Source organism: Phragmites australis, chromosome 4 (genome assembly GCF_958298935.1).
Source record: "Phragmites australis chromosome 4, lpPhrAust1.1, whole genome shotgun sequence".
Taxonomy (NCBI): Eukaryota; Viridiplantae; Streptophyta; class Magnoliopsida; order Poales; family Poaceae; genus Phragmites; species Phragmites australis.
Genome location: NC_084924.1, coordinates 39,256,993 through 39,279,838, shown reverse-complemented (window position 1 = coordinate 39,279,838; position 22,846 = coordinate 39,256,993). Strand labels below are relative to the sequence as shown.

Below are 22,846 nucleotides of genomic sequence, written 5' to 3'. Positions count from 1 at the left end.
TTTATTGCATTCAATAGGTTTGAAAATCCTGATTATTCATATTCTTGTTTGCAATATCTATACATATATTTAATATTATTTTATATAAAATTTATTTTCGTTACAATGTACGGACACTTACTAAGTATTAGTAAAGCGTGTTGTGAGCGCGCCAAACCATTGAGCCACGTCATCGGAAAAAGGAAATCCGTCGGATGGCGATCGAGAGGCCACGGTTTGGCGATGGGTTCTCCCGTACGCTCTTTTTTTTCTCTCGAATGGATTAGATTTAGATTACTAAACAAGAAGCACAGTACAAACCCATTTTACAACCAGGTCCCTGGAAGAAACGAAAAACAAGAAAACACCCAGGGAACAATCTTCTCCAAGAAGCTCCGCCATCGGACGCCACGCTCCGCCGCAAGACCGCAAACGAGGCAACCGCTGACGCAGGAGTTCGGTCCACCGGCCAAGCTGAACGATGAGCCCCAAACATTGGAAATCGCCGCAAGATCCAACGCCCCGGGACCAACCAGGGCGCATGTAGCACATTGAAAGAACTTACGCTCGTCTCTCGCGTGTGCTCCGGAAGTGTGGAAAATGCACTCGGCACTACGGCCCGTCCGCTCAAATCGCGGGTATTCCTGCCGCGGTTGAATCCCCAAATCTCAAACCCAGCTGCAGCTTGCCGCCGCGGCGCTCGTGGGCGCCTCCGCTGTCGCCGCCGCGGTCTACTGCCTGCACTGCCACGCCGTCGAGCAGGTCAGCGGCGACCTCGCCCGCTCAGCCAGCAGCAGCCGCCGGCTGCTCGCTCCCACCGGCTCAGCAGGAGGGAAGACACCCTCCGCCGCGCCGCGCTTCCGCGCTGGACGAGTCAAGCCGATGTGGCATCTCCAGTTGGTGCAATCTACGGCGGCGGCGCTACTTGAATAGATGCGGAAACGGGAGATAGGGCGGCCCTGTGCTGGAGCGGCGCAGGAGACGCACTTTCCGGATGAACGAGTACATGACTGCAGTCCCACACGGTGCGCGTGGGAGGCGGATGGCGGCAGCGGCGGGGAGATGAAACGCTGCTCAGGCGTGGTTCTGTTGGCATCAGTGCTGATGGGAGAGACGACCTTTACATCTCCCAGCTTGAAACAGTATGCCCGTTTTCTTTCTACTCTATTTACTCTAAATGTTCATAACAATATTGATCTGATTATCCAGCCTATTTTTTTTTATATCTAAGGAGTGTTCATACGACTCCATATCATTTTTTATTATGGATACTATAGCAGGTAACCACTCAATATTTCTGATTGAATTAATATTACCTGAACTATCTTAATCTGCCAAATGCCAATGTACTACAAAGAAAAACTATATGTGACAAAGTAAAGCTTCTGATCTTAAGCCTTTACCTTAAGTCAAAATTGTCTTCACTGTCATCTATCTTCATTACCAATTGGCCTCAAAATATGCCCCTTCAGAGGATATGCACCTTCTGAATAACAGCAGTTCAGCAGCTAAGGAGCTGTACTTAAAAAAGGATGGATTGACTATCAAAAAGGATGTAAATAATGAGCCTTGCCCACCATTCTCGGCCTTGCCCATTACAAATTAGTTGTCCTATATTCCAGACTGGAATAAACAACCGAGATGCATAAAATTAACTTAGCAAGTTTCACTATTTGGATAAAGAGCGAAGTATCTCTTTTGGTCGCATTAATTTTCACTGCTCAAGTCCAACTTTTATAATCTATTTAGAACACCTCTATATATAGAGTTCTCCACCTTGTTACACAGCAATCAATGATATTTTGCCTAGGATCCTGTCAAGCAGATACGGAAATGATGTAACTCGAATGTCCGGGCGTATCGGACGGGATGACCCGCTCAGCCCACAGCCTATCATTGGGTCGGCCTAAAAATATTATCTATTTGAGTTTATTTCTGTGTCCTAGCTCGTATATCTAATGTTTCAGACGTTATGGAATTTTGTTGGAATAATTATTTTTGTATATGTTGCATCCCGAAATCTCGTGTACAGACCCGGATCCGAAAAAATTATCCATTTGAGTTAATTCCTATATTTTCGCATCTCCAACATTTTAAATGTTCAAATTTAATATTTCAGACGTTATGAAAATTTGTTGCCACAATTATTTTCGTATGTTGCATCCCTGAATCTCTTGCGTACAGATTCAGACTCGAAAAATTATCAATTTAAGTTAATTCCTATATTTTCGTATCTCCAATGTTTCAGATATTCAAATTTAATGTTTCAGACGTTATGAAAATTTATTGCTATTGTTATTTTCATATGTTGCACTCATGAGCTTTCACCTGAAAATGTTACGTGCAACATGGAGTGATGTTGCGGTGAGAATTTTCTCCTGAAATCGGATGCATATAACGAACTATTTTGGTGCATGCTTTTCAATGTTGCAGATACTTTTCTCCGATGTTGCAGAAGTTAGTGTTTGATGTTGCGATGTAAAGACAGAGTGTCCAATGGGAAATTTCCCAACGGATGTCGGGCGCTAGCAGGACCGAAGCAGATATCCATGAATATTCACATTTTCATTTATCCACTGATTTTTTAAAACAAAGAAAGGAGAAAATCTCTATCGACCTCGACTCATTCCTCATGGTAATTTATTTTCACATATGCTCATTCTGATTTATTTCTCAAGGATCAGCAAAGGAAATTAATGCAAGCTGTATTATCCTTTCTACTAAAATTGTGGCCTCTATTATGATTTCTACTAAAATTGTGAGCTCTATCATGTACCTTAACTTATATTTACATCTGTTTGCTTGATTACCTATTTATGTCTTTTTCACATATGAGGACGAGTTTGAGGGCATATCCACCGGAAGCGCTCTCCTTCGACGAGTCCTCCGCGCTGGCTGAGGCCGCCCTATCAGATCCCTCCGCGGAGGCCACGGCCGAGGCTGCACCGGCCCCAGAGAGGCTGCCGGCGGAGCTCCTCCGCGTGTTCACTGTCGAGATCACCAGGTATGCTACTGGTTTTTGGCTACAGAAGGGCTACTGGTGCCCTTTTGGTTTACGACAACGTTTTTGGCTATACTTATCTTACCGCTTCATACTTAATCACTGATGATGCTTACATTTGACTCATCTGACTTCAGGAGAGAGACCTTTAATCATCTTATTGCATTTGAGTGTGATTATGCAGTTTGTTCTTTTCAAAAAAATATTGACATATTTTGTGATGTAGGCATTCATTAAGACTGCCAGAACAATATATAAGAAAATCCAAGATGCAACTTTGATGTATCAAACGAGGTCAGTTGCGGTTGCTTGCCTTTTCCCTTTTAAAACGTTTCTTCAAGTTTGTGCTATTCATAGATTGTTACTGAGGTCACAAGTTCCTGGTGCAGTAATAATTGAATTCAGTCTGAGCTTGGTCTTAAAGTCTTTTTATCTGTAATGTTATAAGACCTCAGAAAAGTGGAAGTCTTTGGAAAAACATGTTGGACATGACATATGTTAGAAATGTCTGTGTTGTGTATTTGGCACATTTCGTATATAATAGCTTGTTATAAGAAATACAGCATAATGATTTGTTGATGTCGCTGCATGTTCCATGTAAGACCTGAAGCTATCTCAAACATGTAAAACTTGTAGATCCACACATGTCAAGTAGGTTTGACATGAAACTGATGCCTAAAATTCAACTGGTTCCAGGATTACACAAATAGGAAGCTGTATACATTAAATACCACATGCAAATTTAAGAAACTTCTGCATATGCCGTTTGTCCATTCATCAAAGACAAAAGAAAGTAACTTATCTTATATTTCCCTGAAAATACTACTAACACTGCATAGTTTCTGTTTTTCTTTAATATTTTACAACATGTTCCCTTGCTGAAAGCTTGTTCCATTGGCGGTCGTCGATATGTAATAACTAAAAAGATGTGTTACTTCTCCTAGGTCTTGAACATGTTTCTTCAGTTGATGATTTGCTTGTGGGTGAGCTTATTTGACCACTGATGCTAATGGAAGCGATGTGGACAAGGCCCATTTGCATTGGAAGGCATGCATCCTTCAATGTGCTTGTATTATGTTCCCTCTCTCTCTCTCTCTCTCTCTCTCTTCCAGAAAAATGAAGTTTCAATATGGTTTTTATAGAGGACATGTGCTTCAGGATGGTGAAGGATGGATCACATGCCCTTGCAAAAAGCGTCTAAACAGGTAAACAGCAGGAATATGACTTGCCTCTGCTTTGGTGCTTCCGCATTCGCATCCTATTACAAGTTGGTTATATAGATGATTGCGTTAAGAAAGTATTTGTTTCTGCTTGGTCCTGTACTAAATAGTTTTAGACGATGGACCCAGTCGTAGTTAGCTTTAATGGATTCAGTGTCGTGTACGTATTTAGATTTAAAACAAATTGAGATAATTTTTTTTGTTTCCTGTATAAATTGGGTGAATAAAACTTCTCCAAAAGTTCTGTCTCCATCCTATCTTGAACTGATACAGTATACTCCTGAGACTCGTTTCTTTTCCCTAAACAATCTATTGGAACCTCTTGATCATATGCTATTGAAAAGATATTTGCCACTTAAGAAAGATGACTAAATATGGAAGCAAATATCTGTTGGTGGTTATATTTTGGGTAACTGAAGTCTCTTTTCTGAAATTTGGTTCACATTAATTATAAATCTCTTATTAACAGGAAACTGTCAAAGGTGGTGATGATGAGGATGATGACCTTGACATAAATAGTGCATCTATCTATTCTTCCTTGATTGTTTAGTTGATCACTTGACCTAATATAGCTAACATTGACACATATGTTCCTCAGGATGAAGAAGACGATGACAAGGCTGATGAAGATAATGCCAACTCTGATGCAGAGGATGACAAAGATTCTGACGACGAGAAGCACGTACATTGCCCTTTCTTTTGCATTTTCTCATTTCCAATTATTGTTCTTCAGTTGCTCCCATGTCCTGATCCATACTGTCACCGAACATTCCATGATAAAATCTAGATAGCTAGGATGAAACGTAGCTGCATCCAAAATGGCAAAAATTCAAGTAAAAGAGATGTATTTTTGTCACCTGATGTCCACATATATATGAAGGAAAGTATGTTACTTTGAGGTCATAATGCCTTCGAGTAAAAAACATAGCACTGCCTTATACCTATCACTGGTCATCCTCGGCGACAGGCCATACGGCGTGCCAACGATGCGCTACTTTCTAGTTGGCTGTATGGAGAATCATGGAAAAGTGCTGTTTGGTGATAATGGGTAAGTTGGTGTCTTGGTGAGGTCTCGTGTAAGGCTGTAATTCTGCTGACGGTACCTTTTCTCTCTCTGCATTTTGACTTTAAAGATGCCCTTGCTTATATGCGGATCAAAAGCAAATAACTAAATGTGTACACACATATAAATATCTACTACATTATATTAGTAGGAGTGATACTGTGTATTACAGTAGTACTTTTGTGCAATCTTATTACACTTAGGCATCGCCGACTCCAATTAATTCGAGCAAATACAGTTCCTTTTCTGATTTACTCTGACAGGACCCCTTTGAAAACTCAAGGTCACAGAAATCCGAACCCCTATTCCATTGCCCACCTGATCTCTGTATGTATATGTATACCCCCTTTGATCTCCATATGATCTTTGTGTTCTGCATCCGGCATGGCCATAGTATTCTCTCTTTTTTCTCTTATACAGGGAAGCCTCCTGTTAGGCTTATATGTTTCAGTGTTTGGCTAAGGCCGTACTTGTTGACAGCTGCATACGCAGTCCTAAAACCGTCACCGTACGCTGTCGATGTGTCATTGGCAATCTGGTGCATGAAGAACTCGCCGAGCTTCTTCTCGGTATGAGATATTCCGCCTTTCTTGAACGATGTCGGTGGATAAGAACGAGAGGAAGAGGAAGACGAAGCGTAAGATGACGACGGTTGCGCATGCCATGAGGAAGCTGGAAGAATCTCCGATTCCAACCACAAGTAAGACATGACCTGGCATATGCCTTCCTCAACCTCCGCGTTTAGGTTCCGGTAACCTTCAAAATACGATTCAGTAGAGCTCATAAATAGATTTTCAGATCAAATTCTAGGGGCGAAAAATTGAATGATGAACGATCAATTCAATACATAATGTGTATACACACGTACGTTTGAGGCGTAACCATCCGTGCATCAATTCATGGGCAAGAATGGAGCCTGTTAGTAGCCTGCAATAGCGTGGAGAATGTTTACGATTTCACACAAGTGTGCACTGGATATAAAATAAACGTCGACGAATTGCATTATTTGAATCAGGCACATTAATTTACTGACCTTGGGAGGCCATATAGGACAAGTATTGCAGTGACTTCACATCTCCGAGTCAGCTTTTGGTGCTGAGTTCTCATGCCAAGTAACCTGTTATCACCAATTCTGGGCCTCCTATATATCTGCAGAAATCAAAATGCAGAGGGTCGAAAAAACAAAATCAGTGGAAGTAGCGTGAATTTTTTAAGTAACTCTTTTCAGTTCATCGCAACCAAATCACCGATAAGACTATCTCGTTATAACCATCCTAGAAACTGTCTTAGCTTGAGGAATTATTCTTACATTTCTCACAGTCTGCTCCTCCGACAGACAGAGGCCTCTTGTTTCAGGCACATGGTGAGGACCCTGCAAAAATGCGGATGCAATGATCGTTAACATTTCCGAAGATTATAATGCTGCAGAAAAAGACGAAAGAGAAACTCACTTTGCTCTCTCCTTCCATGGCTTCGTTAAGCGCTTGTCGTTCAACCAAGAGCATGGGTATCTGCTGGTCTAGTTTCATGTTCATCCCTTCGTAGTAGTCTCTGATAGAATGATACAGGGGTTGGCATTCACCAGTGTCCATGACCGCAGAACCCAGGCATTCCATGCACAAGCTGCGGCCATCTCCCAACGACATATAGTTTGTGTTCCTTGGCTGCAGAATTGCGGAAGAAAATTTTGCGGTGAAATGCCTTGGAAACAGCTAATTGATAGCCTATTTTGAAAACAAAGCATTAACCAAACCATGAACCATTTTTCATGTGGATTTACATGAGTATCCCAATGTAATATTAGCAGAAATACAATCTTCCCTTTGCAATTTCCTCTAATGTATGTACCTCCATTTTCTCGCAGCTACAGCACCGCGGTGTGCTGTCATGCTCGTGCAAAGGGCAATACTTCTGGCCCCAGAATGGATGGGCTCTGTACTCGATCAAGCCGTCCCTGTTCGTTGGAATCTGCAAAAATACACACAAAAATGGGTTTCTTGCAGTGGTAAACCGTTGAAATGCTAGTTTCTAAGCGCTAGCTCTTCTGAGTTCATTCAGATTTCAGAGAAAGTCTTACAAAGTGAAGGCAGACATCACATTTTGGGTGATGCAGCTCCTTGTAGCACAACTTGTGGTACGGGTCTGCACCTAGCAAAGTGAACTGGGAAACAGGAAGAAACGAAGAAGGGCATGATCGCTTTCAGATGACACTGAAACACACTTCCTTGAAAGAAAGAGGCGCAGGATGGTTACCTCGGTCTCACGGATAGCGTGGCCACAAGAGCTGCAGCGGAAGCACTGAGGATGCCAATACATCCCCATGCAGCTCAAGTAATGGCCATGTCCTATCTCATGCTTGCAATGTCCACAGACCCTGCAGGACACAGAGGGCATTGAGCTGTTTCGGTGCATCGGAGACAAGGTCTTGGATGCAGTAATGCAGGTAGCTTGCTAACCTGTGTCCTCTGAGCTGGGCCTGAGAAGGGGCATAAGGATTGTAAGGCGTGTAAGGGTTCATGTTGAGACTGTCCTGTATGGCTCTAGCAAGGTCTTCATCATTATTGTCTCCTTTATGATTTGGCTCTGCGCAAATTTAACAGCAATGCGACCAGGAAACAATATAGAGAAGTACCGTGTTCATAATTTACATATATGGATGGATTTGTCCGTGTACCTTTGGGGTTTTTGTCATCCTCTGCAAGAGACTGTGCAATTGCACGGTCCAATTCTTCATTGTCATGTCTAGGTGGATTAGCCTGGAAATAGCAAAAGCCTTAAGCAACTGTTTGTTCCAATGTAGTACAATAAATGCAAGCTGAATTGGATGTGAATTGTTGAAGAGATTGGAAGAACCATTTGAAAAAGAATATGATGAGATTGTGGAAGAAGGTTGGAATCGGACTACTAGTACCTTCGGTCTAGTTGGTTCTTGCCAAAGCGTGCTCTCTTCTCCGGCCGTCAGCCGGGGCCACCGACAGCTCGGCACCCCGGGCTTCGTCCCCTTCAAGAAAGCGCAGAGCCACTTCATGAAGCTGGACCTCCTCTCTGTGTGCAGCGACATTAACATCAGCTAGGCCCAATCAAAATGTAGATGGAGAGGAAGAGGATCTCACACATGGCTAAAACCGAAAAGCAGAGAGCGACTTACCACCTACCGTTTCCTGTCAGTTGAAAGCAGGCATGAAAAAAGAATATATTAAACACACTTGCTGTACTTGTATGCAACTCCCAGTGTAAATAGGTTTGAAAGCAAATTTGACTAGGTGAGTGACATTAGACCGCAGCACTCTATCTAGACTTTGTATTGATAAGCCTCTAGTCACAAATACTTACGTTTTGGATAAAATCGATCAAACTTTTAAAACTTTAACAATTAATAACTTTTAAAATATTTAGTTTGGAAACATGAAAATCATGTGTAGATTTGCCTTGAAGAATACTTTCATAATATTATAAATTTATTAGATTTTATAAATATATTTTAGTAGATGATAGTGATCAAAATTACACATTAGAGATTGTGTCATGTCTAAAACGTTAAGTATTGTTGACTGAAGGGAGTAATATACAGTAAAATGCGGGTCATTATGCAATGTAACGGTCAACCTATACGGGAATTATCCATGTAAACCCATCAAAGCTTCTCCCAGTAATATATGTTTTTGGTTTCTTTTTTTACTATTAGGGTGAGGCCCTTACTTGGAGTATGACTGTGTGTAAAATGCTAAAAAATAGAAGGGCCAGTTATGTGTACCTGCATTGAACAAGAGCAACAAACACAGGGACAAAACACCGCACGAAATTGCTTGGGTTGCTAACATGAGCCCCTGTACACTGTGCTAACCACAGTGATATCTTCCTGTTAGATTCTACCTCCGATTGATGGGGCACGCAGTCAGGGTCAGTCACACTATCTCCTCAGTTTATCCTAGATTATAAGAGTCAGTTTCAGTCAACCTTTCACCCTTCTAAATAGTATGATATGTTTATGGATGCATGACAGTTGATTTTAGAATCAATCAAATAACTAAGGTTGATTCGATGGATCCTTAATTTCCTAGGTCCAGCCCACAATAATTGACAGATATATCATATATGTCGACTTATTGCATCACCGATTGCGCTACGCTATTGCCCATTAGGCCATTAGCATGGGCTTTAATGGTGACAAACACAAGAACTAATCTTCCAGAAAAGGGGCATGATGTGTCCAGTCTAATGGATAGCAGCCTCAAACAAAAAGAACAACCCTGAAAAATGGTTAGTTAGCGATGGATGCTGACACATCAATCAATTGGTGAAACAAAGTTTACCATGAAAGGGATCAACTGAACCTATAGATATCTAATCCATGTAACCATGTTCCATGACATGGTATCCTTAAGTAGGCTTTTAGAAACCCATAGAGACGGATTAAAATCCATCTTGCCTTTTCTCTCAGGTTACCCATTTAGCCTGCCTGTAGTTAATTGGATTGCCGACAGTGCAGCCTTGCAGAAGGCAACACATATCGAGCGGCAGCGAACAAGAACGTAAGAACTCTGATTAGACAACGACAACGACAAACTGCTAAGGCACATATAGAATAGCAGCGGCACGTAAACTTTACGCACGCTAAACAATCAAATACGTCGTGCAAAATAGCAGATGGCGACAACAACAGCAGCAACTGAGCATAATAAAAGCAGAGAGATTACCGTGACTGCAGTGGTTACAAGCCCGCGAGGAGTGCGCCATCTATGCAAGAGCCGCTGTCGCAGCGGCGCCAATCCAGCATATATATATATACACGCACAGAGAGGCCACTGAAACAAACAAAAAGAAAAGAACGAACGAAAGAGCCTCGCAGGATCAACGATGGCGATCGCGATGTCAACGAGGAGCAGGGGAGGAGGAGGAGGAGATGCAAGAGCTGCAATGGACGGAGGAGGAGAGGGTTCTTAAGAATAAAGTGGGGGCTGGGGTGGTGGCGAGGAGTTGGCCGTGACGGAAAGGAAAGGATTGAGGGTGAAGCGAGACAAGGGTGGGCGCCACGGCATCTCGCTCCCTCCTCCCCTTCTCCTCCGCGCAAAAGCAACGACGAGCAAGCGAGCGATTAACCCCCCCTTCCATTAACAATCGCATTCTCTCGCCGTTGCTGCTAGTGGATGGCTGGCGCATCGTGGATGGCTGGCGCATCGGCGGCGAGTGCACGGGGAGAAGAATATTTGGTCTTGTGTTTGTGAGACGGAAAAGACAGGGAGATAACAGAGAGTGCGGGGGCAGAGATTCGTTGTGTCAACGGGAATGTATGCTCCCATTAGCTTTCTCCGCCTTTTGGATCGGTTTTTTTATGCTCCGCGGCGCGCATGGCCGGTCCGTAAGGGCTACAGAGCGATGCGGGAGGACTACGCTTGCTTGATAGCTGCCGAGACGCGGGGCGTCGTACGAGCAAGTGCGCAGCCTCTTCCGCAAGATGCCTGGGACTAGCCGTCTATACCGTGGCGGCTGGCCTGACGGCCTGAGACGGGACACGAGTCGGCCTGAGATGGCAATGGGTGGGGTCGGTTGCGGGCGGAGCTGGGTAAGCTTGCTGGAACGTGCGGGATGGAAAGGCGGAAACGGAGGCCACCGGTGGCGCGTCTGAGAGGAGCAAGCAAGCGGCCGCGCGTCTGAGAGGAGCAAGCTAGCCGCCGCGCGTCTGAATGGAGTTAGCGGCGGAGGCGCATCCGGTTTTTGATCTGCTGCTGCTCGTAGGGTGGAGGGATCGAGGGAAGGAGGGGGTTGGGTGGTGGAGAGAGGAGTCGAGCGGGCGTTGGGGCGTGGCAGGGATACGGCGTGCAAGCAGCGGTGGATTCAGGATTTTTTTAAGGTAGGCATTCAAAATTTTAAAATCACAAATTCGGTAAAAGAGTATAATATCGTAAATTCAATAATAAATTCTAAATTTATAAAACCGCAATATAAATAGTTCAAACATGACATAAGGTCTTACATAAGTGAAAGATTACATCATTATGATACTATTATAGATTCTTCACTTTACGCTTTCTTATGGTCATGAAAGACTTGATTATGTAATCCTCACTTACCTTGGAGAAGATATCTCGCTTGATATATATGACTAAACAATCATTCAACAACTCATCACCCATTCTATTTCTCAATTTATCCTTCACTAAACTCAATGCTGAAAATACTCTTTCAACACTTGCCGTCGCCACCGATAGGATCAATACCAATTTAAGAAGCAAGTACACCAAATCATAAACAACATGCTTATTCGTTTCAACAAGCCTAATAGAGAGGTCACCAAGATTGTTTAGGCCTTTGAATCTATCATCTTTCCTCATGTCATCAATAAAGTTATCAAGTTATAGTTCAAGTCTTATCAATTCCACACTTGAAAAGTACTTAGGATAAAATTTGGCAAGCTTAAGGACTTTATGTGCATCATAAGAATCAAAAGAATTGAAGGGATTCAAGGGCGACATGCAAATAAGCAACTCCATATTTACCTCATCAAACCGATTGTCAAGCTCTTGCCGAATTTGATTAATGACACCAATATACACTTCTCTTCTATAATGATCATCAATTGTTTGAATCGGATAAAACCGTAGGGATCTTGCATGAGGCACATATCTACCATCCAATGCAGGAATATCAATACCATATTTAATGCAAAATAATGTAACCTTTCATTCAAAGAATTCTTCTCACCCATGAGACCTCATTTGTTGCAGTCTTCCCTTCACCAAAGTAACAAGTGACATTGCATTAACAATATTTTGATCCCTCTTTTGCAAAGATTGAGATAACTCATTTATGTATCCAAGAATGATAAGCATCAAGTGTGCATTAAAAACAAACTCAAATGACTCCAAAACATCAACCATATCATGTATGTTCGGCCAATCATCCCTTTGTTTGGGATCCTATCCAAGAGTTATAAGTACTTCTCGAATTGTAGAATACATATCAATAATGTGTAAAATAATTTTGTAATGAGAACTCCATCGAGTGTCACCGGGCCTAGTTATCACCATATCTTGATTTAATCCACTCCCATTGTCTATTTCACCCAACTCAAGTGCAGTCTTAAGTTTTTGAGTTCTAACATCTCGAAGCATGTCATGACGTTTACAAGAAACTCCAATAATATTCAGCAAGCGAGAAACTTATCCAAAGAAAGTAGCACAACCAACATTTCCCTTGGCAATAGCAACAAGAACTAATTGGAGTTGATGTGCAAAACAGTGGATGTAATAAGCAGAAGGAGACTCTTTCATGATCAATGTTTTCAGCCCATTAATCTCTCCTTTCATGTTACTAGCCCCATCATATCCTTGCCCACGAATTTGAGTAAGAGTCAAGTGGTGACCAACAAGTAAAGACTGAATTGCTGCCTTAAGTGACAAAGAACTGGTATTGGCTACATGAATTACTCCAAGAAACCTCTCACACACCCTTCCAAGTTTATCAACATAACGCAAACAAAGAGCTAGTTGTTCTTTATGTGATATATCACTAGACTCATCAGCTAGAATTGCATAGTGGTCATCACCAAGTTCTTCAATTATGTGTCTAGTGGTTTCCCCGGCACAACATTTAATAATTTACTTTTGTATCTTAGGGGAAGTCAAAATACAATTTCTTGGAGCATTTTTCAGAATAACCTTATTAACCTCTTCATTATTTCCTGCAAGCCAGTCCAAAAGTTAAAGAAAGTTCCGTTTATTGCTAGATTTCTCACTTTCATCATGTCCACGGTATGGCAAACCTTGACGCAAAAGAAACCTCAAACATCTAAGTGAATAGGTAAACCTAACCTTGTATAGACTTAGATCATGTTGTGACACCTCCAAAATAACATCATCAATTGGTTTACCTTGCACAAGTAAATCGTATCTCTCTTGCGCAGCTTTGTGAGCACTATTTATACCTCCCACATGTTTGTCAAGTGCATCACTACCTATGTTCCAATTTATCCAACCACCATTAACAAATTTACTACCTCCCTTGCCAAACAAATAACATACCATGCAATATACTGCATCCTTCTCAATACTATATTCAAGCCAATGATATTTATGGAACCAAATAATACTAAAGCGACGATCTTTACCGTATATGTTTCTGGTTGGGTAATCATGAGCATAAGGTTGGCATGGACCTTTTAAAATATATCCTCTCCGAACTGCATTTTGATCATTAACATTATAGCTTGCAATAGACACTCTTAAGCCAGGATCATGTTCGAGACAATCAACATCACAAATTGGAGATGGTTCTTGTTCTTTAGGTCGCTCTTCAGCCATAAACGAAATCAGAACAGGATGTGATTGTTCTTGAGATTGCTCTTCAGCCATAGTCGGAACCGGAGATGGTTCTTGTTCTTGAGTTTGAGTATGCTTTTCAGCCACAATTTTCTTTGCCTTTGCTTCATGTTTTCGGAAAAGCGAAGAAATATCTCCTTGCCTCTTCATCTCAGTAAAACTACCCTGATTGAAGCCAATTATTCAGAAAGAGTGACTAGCTGTGAGACGCAACAGAAAGTCAGAAAAGGAAGATGCTAACCGGCTGTGAGAGTGAAGTGGCTGAGGCTAGATGATCACGGGAGTTCAAGTAGTTCTGAGATTTTTTTAGTTGTTGTACTGACAATGCACCAGGCCACCAGTTGTCCTGCTCCTGCAAAAATCAAGCACTAGTGCTGTAGTGCACCAGGTAAACCGATGGTCAATGGACATACTCATTACTTAGTTGCTCACGTCTCAAGTACCTGGTGCTGCCGGATGGACCGATGGATCGATTGCCGGACCGCCCGAACGTACTCTGGTACTCACGTACTGAGGCTATTCGGCGATGGCGCTGGCCGTGCTGCGGAGTGCGGATCAGTGGATGGACCGATGGGCGATGGATTGAGGAAGTACTTGGTGGCAGCGGCGTGATTGCGTGAGGAATCGAGGACGAGGAGGTGAGGAGTCGAGTCGCACTCGGCAGCGGCGCAAGGAGGCGAGTCGTCGCGCGACGAAGACCGAAACCGTTCGTAGTTTTTTTATTTTATTTTTACAACCGGGCTAACTAATTACTAGTTGGACTGGGCTGAACCAGGGTAGTCCTGGGCCTACCAGGACTACCCTGTGGGTCCGCCCCTGCGTGCGAGTGTGGTGATCGCATTCGACGCTTTTGCCTGTTTTTTTTACCCACACTTTCATGTGTCATTTTATGTCGTATGGCGATAGCATCTCAGGTTTAGCATAATTTGGTTTTATCATGCATGAGTGAATAAATAAAGAAAAAAACTAAATTTGTAAGTATACATATGTGTCATTTTATATCATCTTTCTGTATATAGTGCAATATGTATTGGTGATAGTGGGGTTGAATAGAATGCAGTAGTATAACTTTGTTGCATCAGGGTACGAGCGAATAAATAAAGAAAGAAAACTGGATGAGTGAGTGTGTGTAAATTTGTTTAGACGTAATTTTGTCGACATTTTATTATTCATTTAATGTATTTGTTTGGGTAATTTTATAGTGAATTAACGTTGAGAGAATACAAATTCTAATATGTCAAACATTAATAGTTATGAAGAACAATTATCATATAACCTGGTATAGAGCTAACATCCGCTGATAAATATTACATTTGACATGAGGTTTTTCATCGGTGCGTGAATGTACACAAACCATACAGAGATAACGATAACAAATGTTGGCATGTACGGTACGCCTAATGACTAACTTAATAGCGTGCCGCTGCTAAACCTAACAACCTTAGGGAATAGATCGGGTTACAAAAGATGCTCTCTACTGAGTGCACCTGAGATATTTACCCTTCCTCAGAGCATCGGGACCCGAAGCCTTAGCGTGACGGACCCTCTCCCGCTTCCTTTCCCTCTCATCCTCACGAGCTTCAGCTGCGGCGCGCTCCTCTGCTGCCTTACTCATGCGCTCCTCCTCCTTCTGACGCTTAAGCCGTAGTTACTCCTGTTGTTGCTCGTACTCCCGACATTCGTATGCTTCCCTCCTCCACCGCATGCTTATTTGGACCCACTGCTTCTGGTTGTCACTTTACTCCATATCCAGTCATTTTATGAAGTCACAGAGAGGTGGATGAGACTAGACAAATGAAAGAAGATGACAAATTAGTAAGACAATGCATAAAATCATATGAAAAGTGCCACATGAGTGATGTATATCATTATATCGGTGGGTACTCATACAGTCCATATCGAGGCTTGTCATATTTATAGTTGGTACATATGAAGAAGCGTAGACCATAGGTGTATGAGATGTTCTAGGACTCGCAAAGCCTGCATGGGTCGTCACAGAAGCACATTAGCAGTTCGACCCCTAGGGGATGAAAATCCCCTAATATTTCTTGGGTGGGCTTGGTGGAGCCGAGGAAGACATTATAGTTGAGAGAGCTGAGGAATGACTGGTCTATCCATGGATGGGTGTGGGGTTATTTATGGTGGCTAGAGGCTGGTGCATGGGCTTGGCTGGGGGCTGGAGCACAGGATTCCATGTGAAAGCTAGAAAAGTTGTGGCACTAATGCTTTGCAGAGATTCCCTACAAAAGCTGTTGTTTGGTGTGGTTGTTTCATTATGTAAAAGTTTAGCATGAGTTATTGTTGCTTCTATATGGAGGCATAGATTCCTATGAAAGTTGAGGCGTGTAGTCACTTCGTGTCTATTGCATGACTCACGACAGATGTGTTGTCATTTTATAGTTAAAGCTACGTCGTGTGGTCACTTTTTATCTAAATATTGAGTCACGAAAGAGGTGTTGTCATTTTATGGTTAAAGTTGAGTCGTACTGTTACTTTGTGTCTAAAGGGTGTCTCATGATAGAGGTGTTATCATTTAATGCTTAAAGCTATGTCGTGTGGTCAGTTCATATCTAAAGCCTGATTCAAGACAACGATGCTGTTCTGGTGTCATCTTATCACTAATGTTCGTTCTCGAAGGTTGAGAATTTATTGTAGTTGCCTGTGACTGCATGATTTTGGAGGTTCATTTGCTTGGAAATAGATTTTTAGCGGGTGTGGAAATAACATCTATCCCTTTGATTTTAATCTAAAGTCAAAGTCTGCTTTAAGCATTCATATTAAAACAAGCAATCCTTATGTGTTGAATGATTCATATAATCATATGTTTCATGCTAGAGCTATAATTAATGTTAGTCCTCAAGGTGCTGGTAATCACATGGTTAATGTTAGTCCTCGAGGCTCCCGTGCAAAACTGCGGGATGTTCTCTATAATAAATATGAAAAGTCATATCGTATTGGCTAAACAAAAATACATCTAATAAAATTACTAATATAATTAAGTTAGATTAACATAAACAACTAATCTACGGTTATAACCTAAATTTGGTTATTGAATTATCTTACTCAAATTCAATTAATAAAATACAAAACTATTTTTGTTAAATGTCGCGACACCAAAGTAAGTATCATATGAGAAAATTAAATGAACTCCAAAAATTATATGAACTCCAAAAATTATAAGATTTGGTGGGGAGATAGATTATGATTTTAGAGGAATATTGACGAAAGAATCGCCAAAATCGGAGTTGAAACGGAGGAGTTATGACGCTCTGAAGATTTATCAAAAAGAAAATACTAGAAATTGGAAAAGATGCACTGCTTCGCGGACTCGGTCTACAGATTATGGACCAGTGGGATATTTGTGAGGGGTCCATGGTGCACCTCATTTATGGATCGGAGGGTGTACTATTCCGCAGGCTCAGCTCACGAGCTAGTGGAACAAGGCTGGTGCAGAGAGTAGTCCACCGCGGACCAAACCTATGGACTGGTCGGACCGGCTCGCGGACCCACATGGCGGTGAGATGAGGGAAGGGATAAGGTTAGGGGCGATATTTTCACGGGCGACTTAGAGAGAGAGCGGAGAAGAGGGGCGATGGCCAGCGAAGAGAGGGAGATGGCCAGGAGAAAGTCTGGTCGGGGAATGTATGGCAGGCCAGTGAGAGGATGACGCCGGAGGGAGCGATGGCTGGAGTGGGAGGAGGTGGCCAGAGCGGCACAAGAGGAGGCGGTGCCGGGAAGTGGAAAGCTCGGCGGCAGCTCGGATTCGGGCCATGGTGGTGGGAGCTAAACTCGGGCAGCCGACACTGAGGGTGAAGTGGCCAACCGGTGAGAGTTTGGCGGCGACAGCTTCTTGGCTGAGCGCAGTGGCGCGACAACGGCAGTGCAGAGGAGTTGTGGCTTGGGCAGAACAGCGGGACGACGCGCGTGCAAGATAGCGCGGCACATCGGCTGCTCAAGAAGGGAGCGGCGCGGTGCAACAGCAAGCACCAATGACGTAACGACATGCGGGATGGTGGCACGAAGGCCAGTGGCTGTGGTGGTGCGGGACGACGGTGGTAGACTATCGATGTGAGGTCCAATGGCGATGTGATGGTTCGCACAAGAGGCAAGCCACGACGTGGCTCGGCGGGGAGTAGAAAACAAAAGGGGAAGAGGCTCACCGCAGATAGACGACGATGGGGCGGTATGACCGTATGAAGGTGAAGCAATAGATGGCCGGCCGGGCTTGGCCAGGGCAGCACGTGAGCGGGGCTACGGTTGGGCTAGCTGGGCGATGTCGATGTCGGCGGGGCAGGAGGCGACGGTGCAAAGGGTTGAAGCGTAGGCGAGCGGTAGCGCGCAAGACTGCGGGCGTCAGTGGCTATTGGGACGGCGTGCATGCATGGGCAGAGCTACAGGGTAGTCCGGGTAGGCCCAGGACTACCCCGTAGCCTGTATTTTTGGGCTTTTTTTTACCTCATGGCCCAGCTTGATTAGCAGCAAAAAAGAGAGCCCTATCTCCGGCTCTCTGCAGTGCACAGTCCCCACTCCCCATCTCCCGAGCTGGCGAGCTTCCGATCTGGCGATCCTCATCCTAGCATCAGCATCTGGCATCCCTGCGCCGAGCCACTACCTGCTGAGCCGCTGACCCCCTGCCGCACCGACCCTCCTCAGCGCCAAGGCTCCATCGCATCGGAGTTCGGACTGATGCCGTGCCGCATGCCCGCATCGACCCCTTGCCGCACCGAGCCGCCGATCACTGTCCACCGCGCGTCTGCGTCGAGCTGCTGAGCACCCGACCTTCGACTGACACCCCATGCCCGCCGAGTCACCAACCAATCGAGTTCCCCAATCCCCATTCGAGGATCCGCATCCCTGCGTGGAGCCACTGCCCGTCGAGCCCCGGACCCCCCGCCGCGTCGACGCCGACCCTCCGCCGTGCTAAGGCTCCATCGCGTCGGATTGCCACGTGCCCACGTCGACCCCTTGCCGAGCCGAGCCACCGACCACTGTCCACTGCGTGTCTGCCGGTCTGCGTTGAGATGCCGACCACCCGAGTCCCGACCGACACCCTGCACCGCCGACCAGTTGACCCGCCGGCCGCCGCGCCGAAACGTAGCTCGCCGACCCACCTCGTGGCCACGCTGAGCCGCCACCTGCCGTCTGCCGACCCCCAGCTGGGCGCCGGCAGCCGCGTCGAGCCGCTGAGGCACGGCCACTGCGGCATTGCTACTCGCCGCGTCATGCGCGTCTCATGGTGAGACGGTGAGTCGGTGACACAGTCTCACCCCCACGCTGTGAATCTGTGAATTTGTGATGTGTCATCGGTTTGATGCTGTCACGCTGATGATTGATGAATTGAATAATTGATGTCTGATGGAGTGATGGTGAGGACAGAGTGAAAGGACAATGATGTCACCTAGAGGGGGGGGGTGAATAGGCGTTTTTGCAAAAATTTGTTCCCTTTTACCGTTGGCCTAAATTTGCAACGGAATATAAACTAATGGATTTTTCACAAAGAAAAACCTAAATATGCTAGGCTCAACTAGTGCACAGTCACCCTAAATAAGTGTGAAAATTACAATCCTAAGGTGACACAAATTAATCTAATCTAGCGAGAGATATGCAATAAAACTTAAATTGAAAAAGGCTGAAAGTACTGTTCATATGACTGAAATTACTGTTCATACAGATACTCCAGTGATGACAGGAGTCTCCGGGTTGTACAGGTTCGGAAACTCCGATGAAGTCTGGATTCTCCGGTTTTTGTACAGAACAGAGCCCGAAACTGAATAAAAAGGAAGAGTAGAGAGTTCTAGCTCAAACCAAGTGATGTCGTGTGTTCTCGGAGATGATTCCAAGTAGATCCACGGAGAACCTACACTCAAATACACACAAACAAGTAGATCGAGCAATATGCACAAAGATTTGAGCAAGAACTTAACAATAAGGAAAGAAGAGAGGAGACATAAAGATTTGTTTCCCAAAGTTTGGATTCACCACCGTGAATTTTACGTCTCCGTTGAGTAAGTTCCAACGAGCCGGGTCTCTTTCAACCGCTTTCCTCGATCCACTTTTGATTTCTTCCCTTGCGGAGGCGAAATCGAGCCCTTCACAAACTTCTGCGGCAACCCACAACCTTGGGTGCTCATCGGCGATGCCTAGCCGCCTAGGAGGCTTCACCTCCAAGAGTAACAAACACGACGACAAACTTCTTGCCGAGAACTCAAGTGCTCAAGATTGGATTTTAGCTCACATGCACTCAATCTTCCAATCTCTCAACCCAACTCTCTTTTCTTCTTAAATCACACACTAGATTGGAGTGGGAAGGAGTTCTTTTGGCTTTAGAGGATGTTCTTTTCGTGCCCTTGCAGCAGACCCAAAGGATGAGGTGAGTGGGGTATAAATAGCCCACTCCAAAGAACTAGCCGTTACTGTTCTGACATACCTACCCCGGAGTATCCGGTCTCAAATCCAAAAAACGGCGTCAGAACGGTCACAGAACGTGTCAGAACTAGCCGTTAGGCTCTTTTCTGGATTTTACCGGAGTATCCGACCTACACTGGAGTCTCCGGTCGGCACTTGACATAGAAAACAGCTCCGGAGACTTCCCGGAGTCTCCGACCACTCCAGGTACCAGAGTATCTGGACTTCACCGGAGTCTCCGACCACTCCAGGTACTGGAGAATCCGATCTTCACCGGAGTCTCCGAGTACAGCACAGCTGACCTCCGAAAAACGGCGATAACTTTTGATCCCGGAGTCCGATTTCGACGATTTTGGACTCTATGGAAAGCTTATTCAGAGGGCTACACATCTCAACTAAATTCATGACCTAAAACACATAGTATGAAACTAGAAACACTCCAAAACCTATTTTGGACACTTCCACACTTTCCGCTCCGGACTCTTAACAACAAACTCTCACTTTGGATTTGGTTGGGAACTCTTGAGCACTGAGATGCGAAAATTAGCTCACATTGCATCCCTCTTAATAGAGCGGCATACCTATACTCAAATTCAAAGATAAACTCGTTTGAGCCACTTTGAGTATTTGAAAACTTTCAAGTACCGCTTCTTTCTTTCAAACCTTGAGGGTTGCCAACTTCCATATATTTTTCACTCCATCTCTTTTTGATTCTTCATATGATTGATGTGAATCATCCATAGCTTCCCATGGCCTCGCACGGTCTATCGGCGCAAATCCTTCACTCGCTCTTCACCACCGCCTTGGTCCTTCGGCGCCAAGCCATTTGCTTGCCCTTCACCACGGATGGTCCATCGCAGCCGAGTCTTACTTGCCCTTCACCATCTTGCCATAGAAAACCACTTTGTATTCGAAATCTTCAAGGAATTCATTTTTATCAAATATGGAGTCCACTCTTGTTCTTCACTCTTGGCACATATAATTTCAATTCAACTTATGCCTTCTTATGGATCATAACCCCAACTCACTCTCAAGCATAAAGAACATGGGTTAGTCCATAAAACTCTATTGACAAGTCATACCTTTAGTTACTTGATCTCCACAAGTAACTTAGCCTTCAAGCTTATTGCTAATCTTATTTAGCTTCTTCTTCTTCTTATGGGCATCACTAAAATCTCAATGATTTTTGATGCAATTCTTTGAACTCATGGCATTTCTCAAAGAATCCATGTTCATCATTTATGCATCTCCTATGGAATAACCTAATAGCAATTATCAATATGATTGTTAGTCCATAGGCATTGTCATCACTTACCCGAGCATCACCTAGAGCTCATTCATCTCGATGCATTTTCAATCTCCCCATTTACCTAGAGCTCATGCATATCTCTCATCCATACATCACCTATGGAACAACCTACTAACAAACTCAACACCATTGTTAGTCCATAGGTATTGTCATTAATTACCAAAACCACACATAGGGGCTAGATGCACTTTCACAGAGCACAGAGGACGTGAGGTTCAGTGGCTCACTACTTCACTCCACACAACTAAAAGAGTCATTCATTCAGTAATCAGTATGCTACTTCAGTACTTCATCGATAACTTGATATTATATATTCACTTAATCAGTATGCTAACCTTTTTGTATTTGATGCCAAGAATTTTCCCATGATGTTAAAGTTTTAACTGAAACAATGCATAAGCATGCACACATTTCGTACCTTATTTGTAACTCACTTAGTTTTACTTTTGAAGTGCAAATGTAGAATTGTGAAGACATGAAGAGGAACAACAACATTGCGTCACTTATCGGAAACATGAAGCAAAGACAAAAAAGATTGCGAATGAAGTGCAAACTCAACACCAAGAATCATCTCCCGATCCGGTTGTGGCTCGAGTGCAAACTCAACAACAAGAATCACCTCCGGTTCCAGTTGTGGCTCAAGGGAAAACTCAACAGCAAGAATCACATCCGGTTCCGGTTATGGCTCAAGGGCAAACTTAAGAACAAGAACCACATCCTGTTTACGTTGTTAATCGTCTCCAACTTGATCCAGGATTAAGGGTGTCTATTGCATGCTATCATATCATTGATCAAGATGCAGTTCGAAGATGATATATTCTAAAAGGTCTATGCCAACCTTATGCTCATGAGTACGAAACCAGAAAAATATACTATAAAGATCGCCGCTTGAGTCTTATTTGGTTTCATAAATACCCTTGGCTTGAATATAGTATTGGGAAGGATGCAACATTTTGCATGGTTTGTTTCTTGTTTGGCAAGGAAAGTGGTAAATTTGTTAAGGATGGTTGGATAAATTGGAACAAAAGTGACGTACTAGACAAACATGTAGGGGTATAGGTAGTGCTCACAATATGGCTCAAGAGAAATACAACTTATTTGTGCAATGTAAACCAATTGATAATATTCTTGTGAAGGTGTCACAAGAGAATCTATCTCTTTACAAGGCTAAGTTGACTTATTCACTTAGATGTTTGAGGTTTCTTTTGCATCAAGGATTGGCATACCGTGGACATGATGAAAGTGAAGAATTTAGCAAACGAGGAAACTTTCTTGAACTTTTGAAATGGCTTGCAGAAAATAATGAAGAAGTTAATAAGTTGGTTCTGAAAAATGCTCCAAAAAATTGCATTTTGACTTCCCCTCCCATAAAAAAGCAAATTGTTCAGTATTATGCCGAGAAAACTACTAGACACATAATTGAAGAACTTAGTGATGATCATTATGCAATTTTAGCTGATGAGTCTAGTGATGTATCACATAAAGAACAACTAGCTCTTTGCTTGCGTTATGTTGATAAACATGGAAGGGTATGTGAAAGGTTTATTGGAG

At 43.6% G+C, this 22,846-nt stretch overlaps 2 protein-coding genes across 11 annotated transcripts; one reads left to right on the top strand and one right to left on the bottom strand.

Moving 5' to 3' along the window:
- The first annotated feature begins 231 nt into the window (after window positions 1-231).
- Window positions 232-7,267, top strand: LOC133916439 (uncharacterized). Of its 10 annotated transcripts, XR_009909495.1 has the most exons (8): window positions 236-1,121; window positions 2,413-2,983; window positions 3,207-3,274; window positions 3,925-4,049; window positions 4,123-4,185; window positions 4,670-4,882; window positions 5,168-5,248; window positions 7,128-7,183. XR_009909495.1 is itself a non-coding variant. In XM_062360113.1 (7 exons), the coding sequence occupies exons 2-6, from the start codon at window positions 2,796-2,798 to the stop codon at window positions 5,240-5,242; spliced, it is 453 nt and encodes a 150-aa protein (XP_062216097.1). In that variant the 5' UTR covers window positions 232-1,121; window positions 2,413-2,795; the 3' UTR covers window positions 5,243-5,248; window positions 7,128-7,183. The 10 variants fall into 10 exon arrangements, 1 of the variants encoding a protein (XP_062216097.1); XM_062360113.1 differs by lacking the exons at window positions 3,207-3,274; window positions 3,925-4,049 and having other exon boundaries at window positions 232-1,121; window positions 4,093-4,185; window positions 4,670-4,682; window positions 4,799-4,882; XR_009909497.1 differs by lacking the exon at window positions 5,168-5,248 and having other exon boundaries at window positions 7,128-7,267.
- LOC133916438 (LIM domain-containing protein HDR3) lies at window positions 5,029-10,656 on the bottom strand. The gene is made up of 12 exons (XM_062360112.1): window positions 9,961-10,656; window positions 8,175-8,308; window positions 7,938-8,019; window positions 7,720-7,846; window positions 7,517-7,637; window positions 7,341-7,424; window positions 7,112-7,231; window positions 6,715-6,927; window positions 6,573-6,635; window positions 6,297-6,412; window positions 6,132-6,190; window positions 5,029-6,019 (listed from the first exon to the last, which is right to left on the bottom strand). The coding sequence occupies exons 1-12, from the start codon at window positions 9,998-10,000 to the stop codon at window positions 5,676-5,678; spliced, it is 1,503 nt and encodes a 500-aa protein (XP_062216096.1). The 5' UTR covers window positions 10,001-10,656; the 3' UTR covers window positions 5,029-5,675.
- Window positions 10,657-22,846: the final 12,190 nt, after the last annotated feature.

Coding starts and splice junctions, on each gene's coding strand:
- LOC133916439 (XM_062360113.1), top strand. CDS start 2,796: ATGTCTTTTTCACATATGAGGACGAGTTTGAGGGCATATCCACCGGAA. Junction 2,984..4,092: donor TTCACTGTCGAGATCACCAG/GTATGCTACTGG, acceptor TCTCTCTTCCAG/AAAAATGAAGTTTCAATATG. Junction 4,883..5,167: donor ATTCTGACGACGAGAAGCAC/GTACATTGCCCT, acceptor CCTCGGCGACAG/GCCATACGGCGTGCCAACGA.
- LOC133916438 (XM_062360112.1), bottom strand. CDS start 10,000: ATGGCGCACTCCTCGCGGGCTTGTAACCACTGCAGTCACG. Junction 8,020..8,174: donor AAGAACCAACTAGACCGAAG/GTACTAGTAGTC, acceptor TGCTATTTCCAG/GCTAATCCACCTAGACATGA. Junction 7,232..7,340: donor GTGATGTCTGCCTTCACTTT/GTAAGACTTTCT, acceptor GTATTTTTGCAG/ATTCCAACGAACAGGGACGG.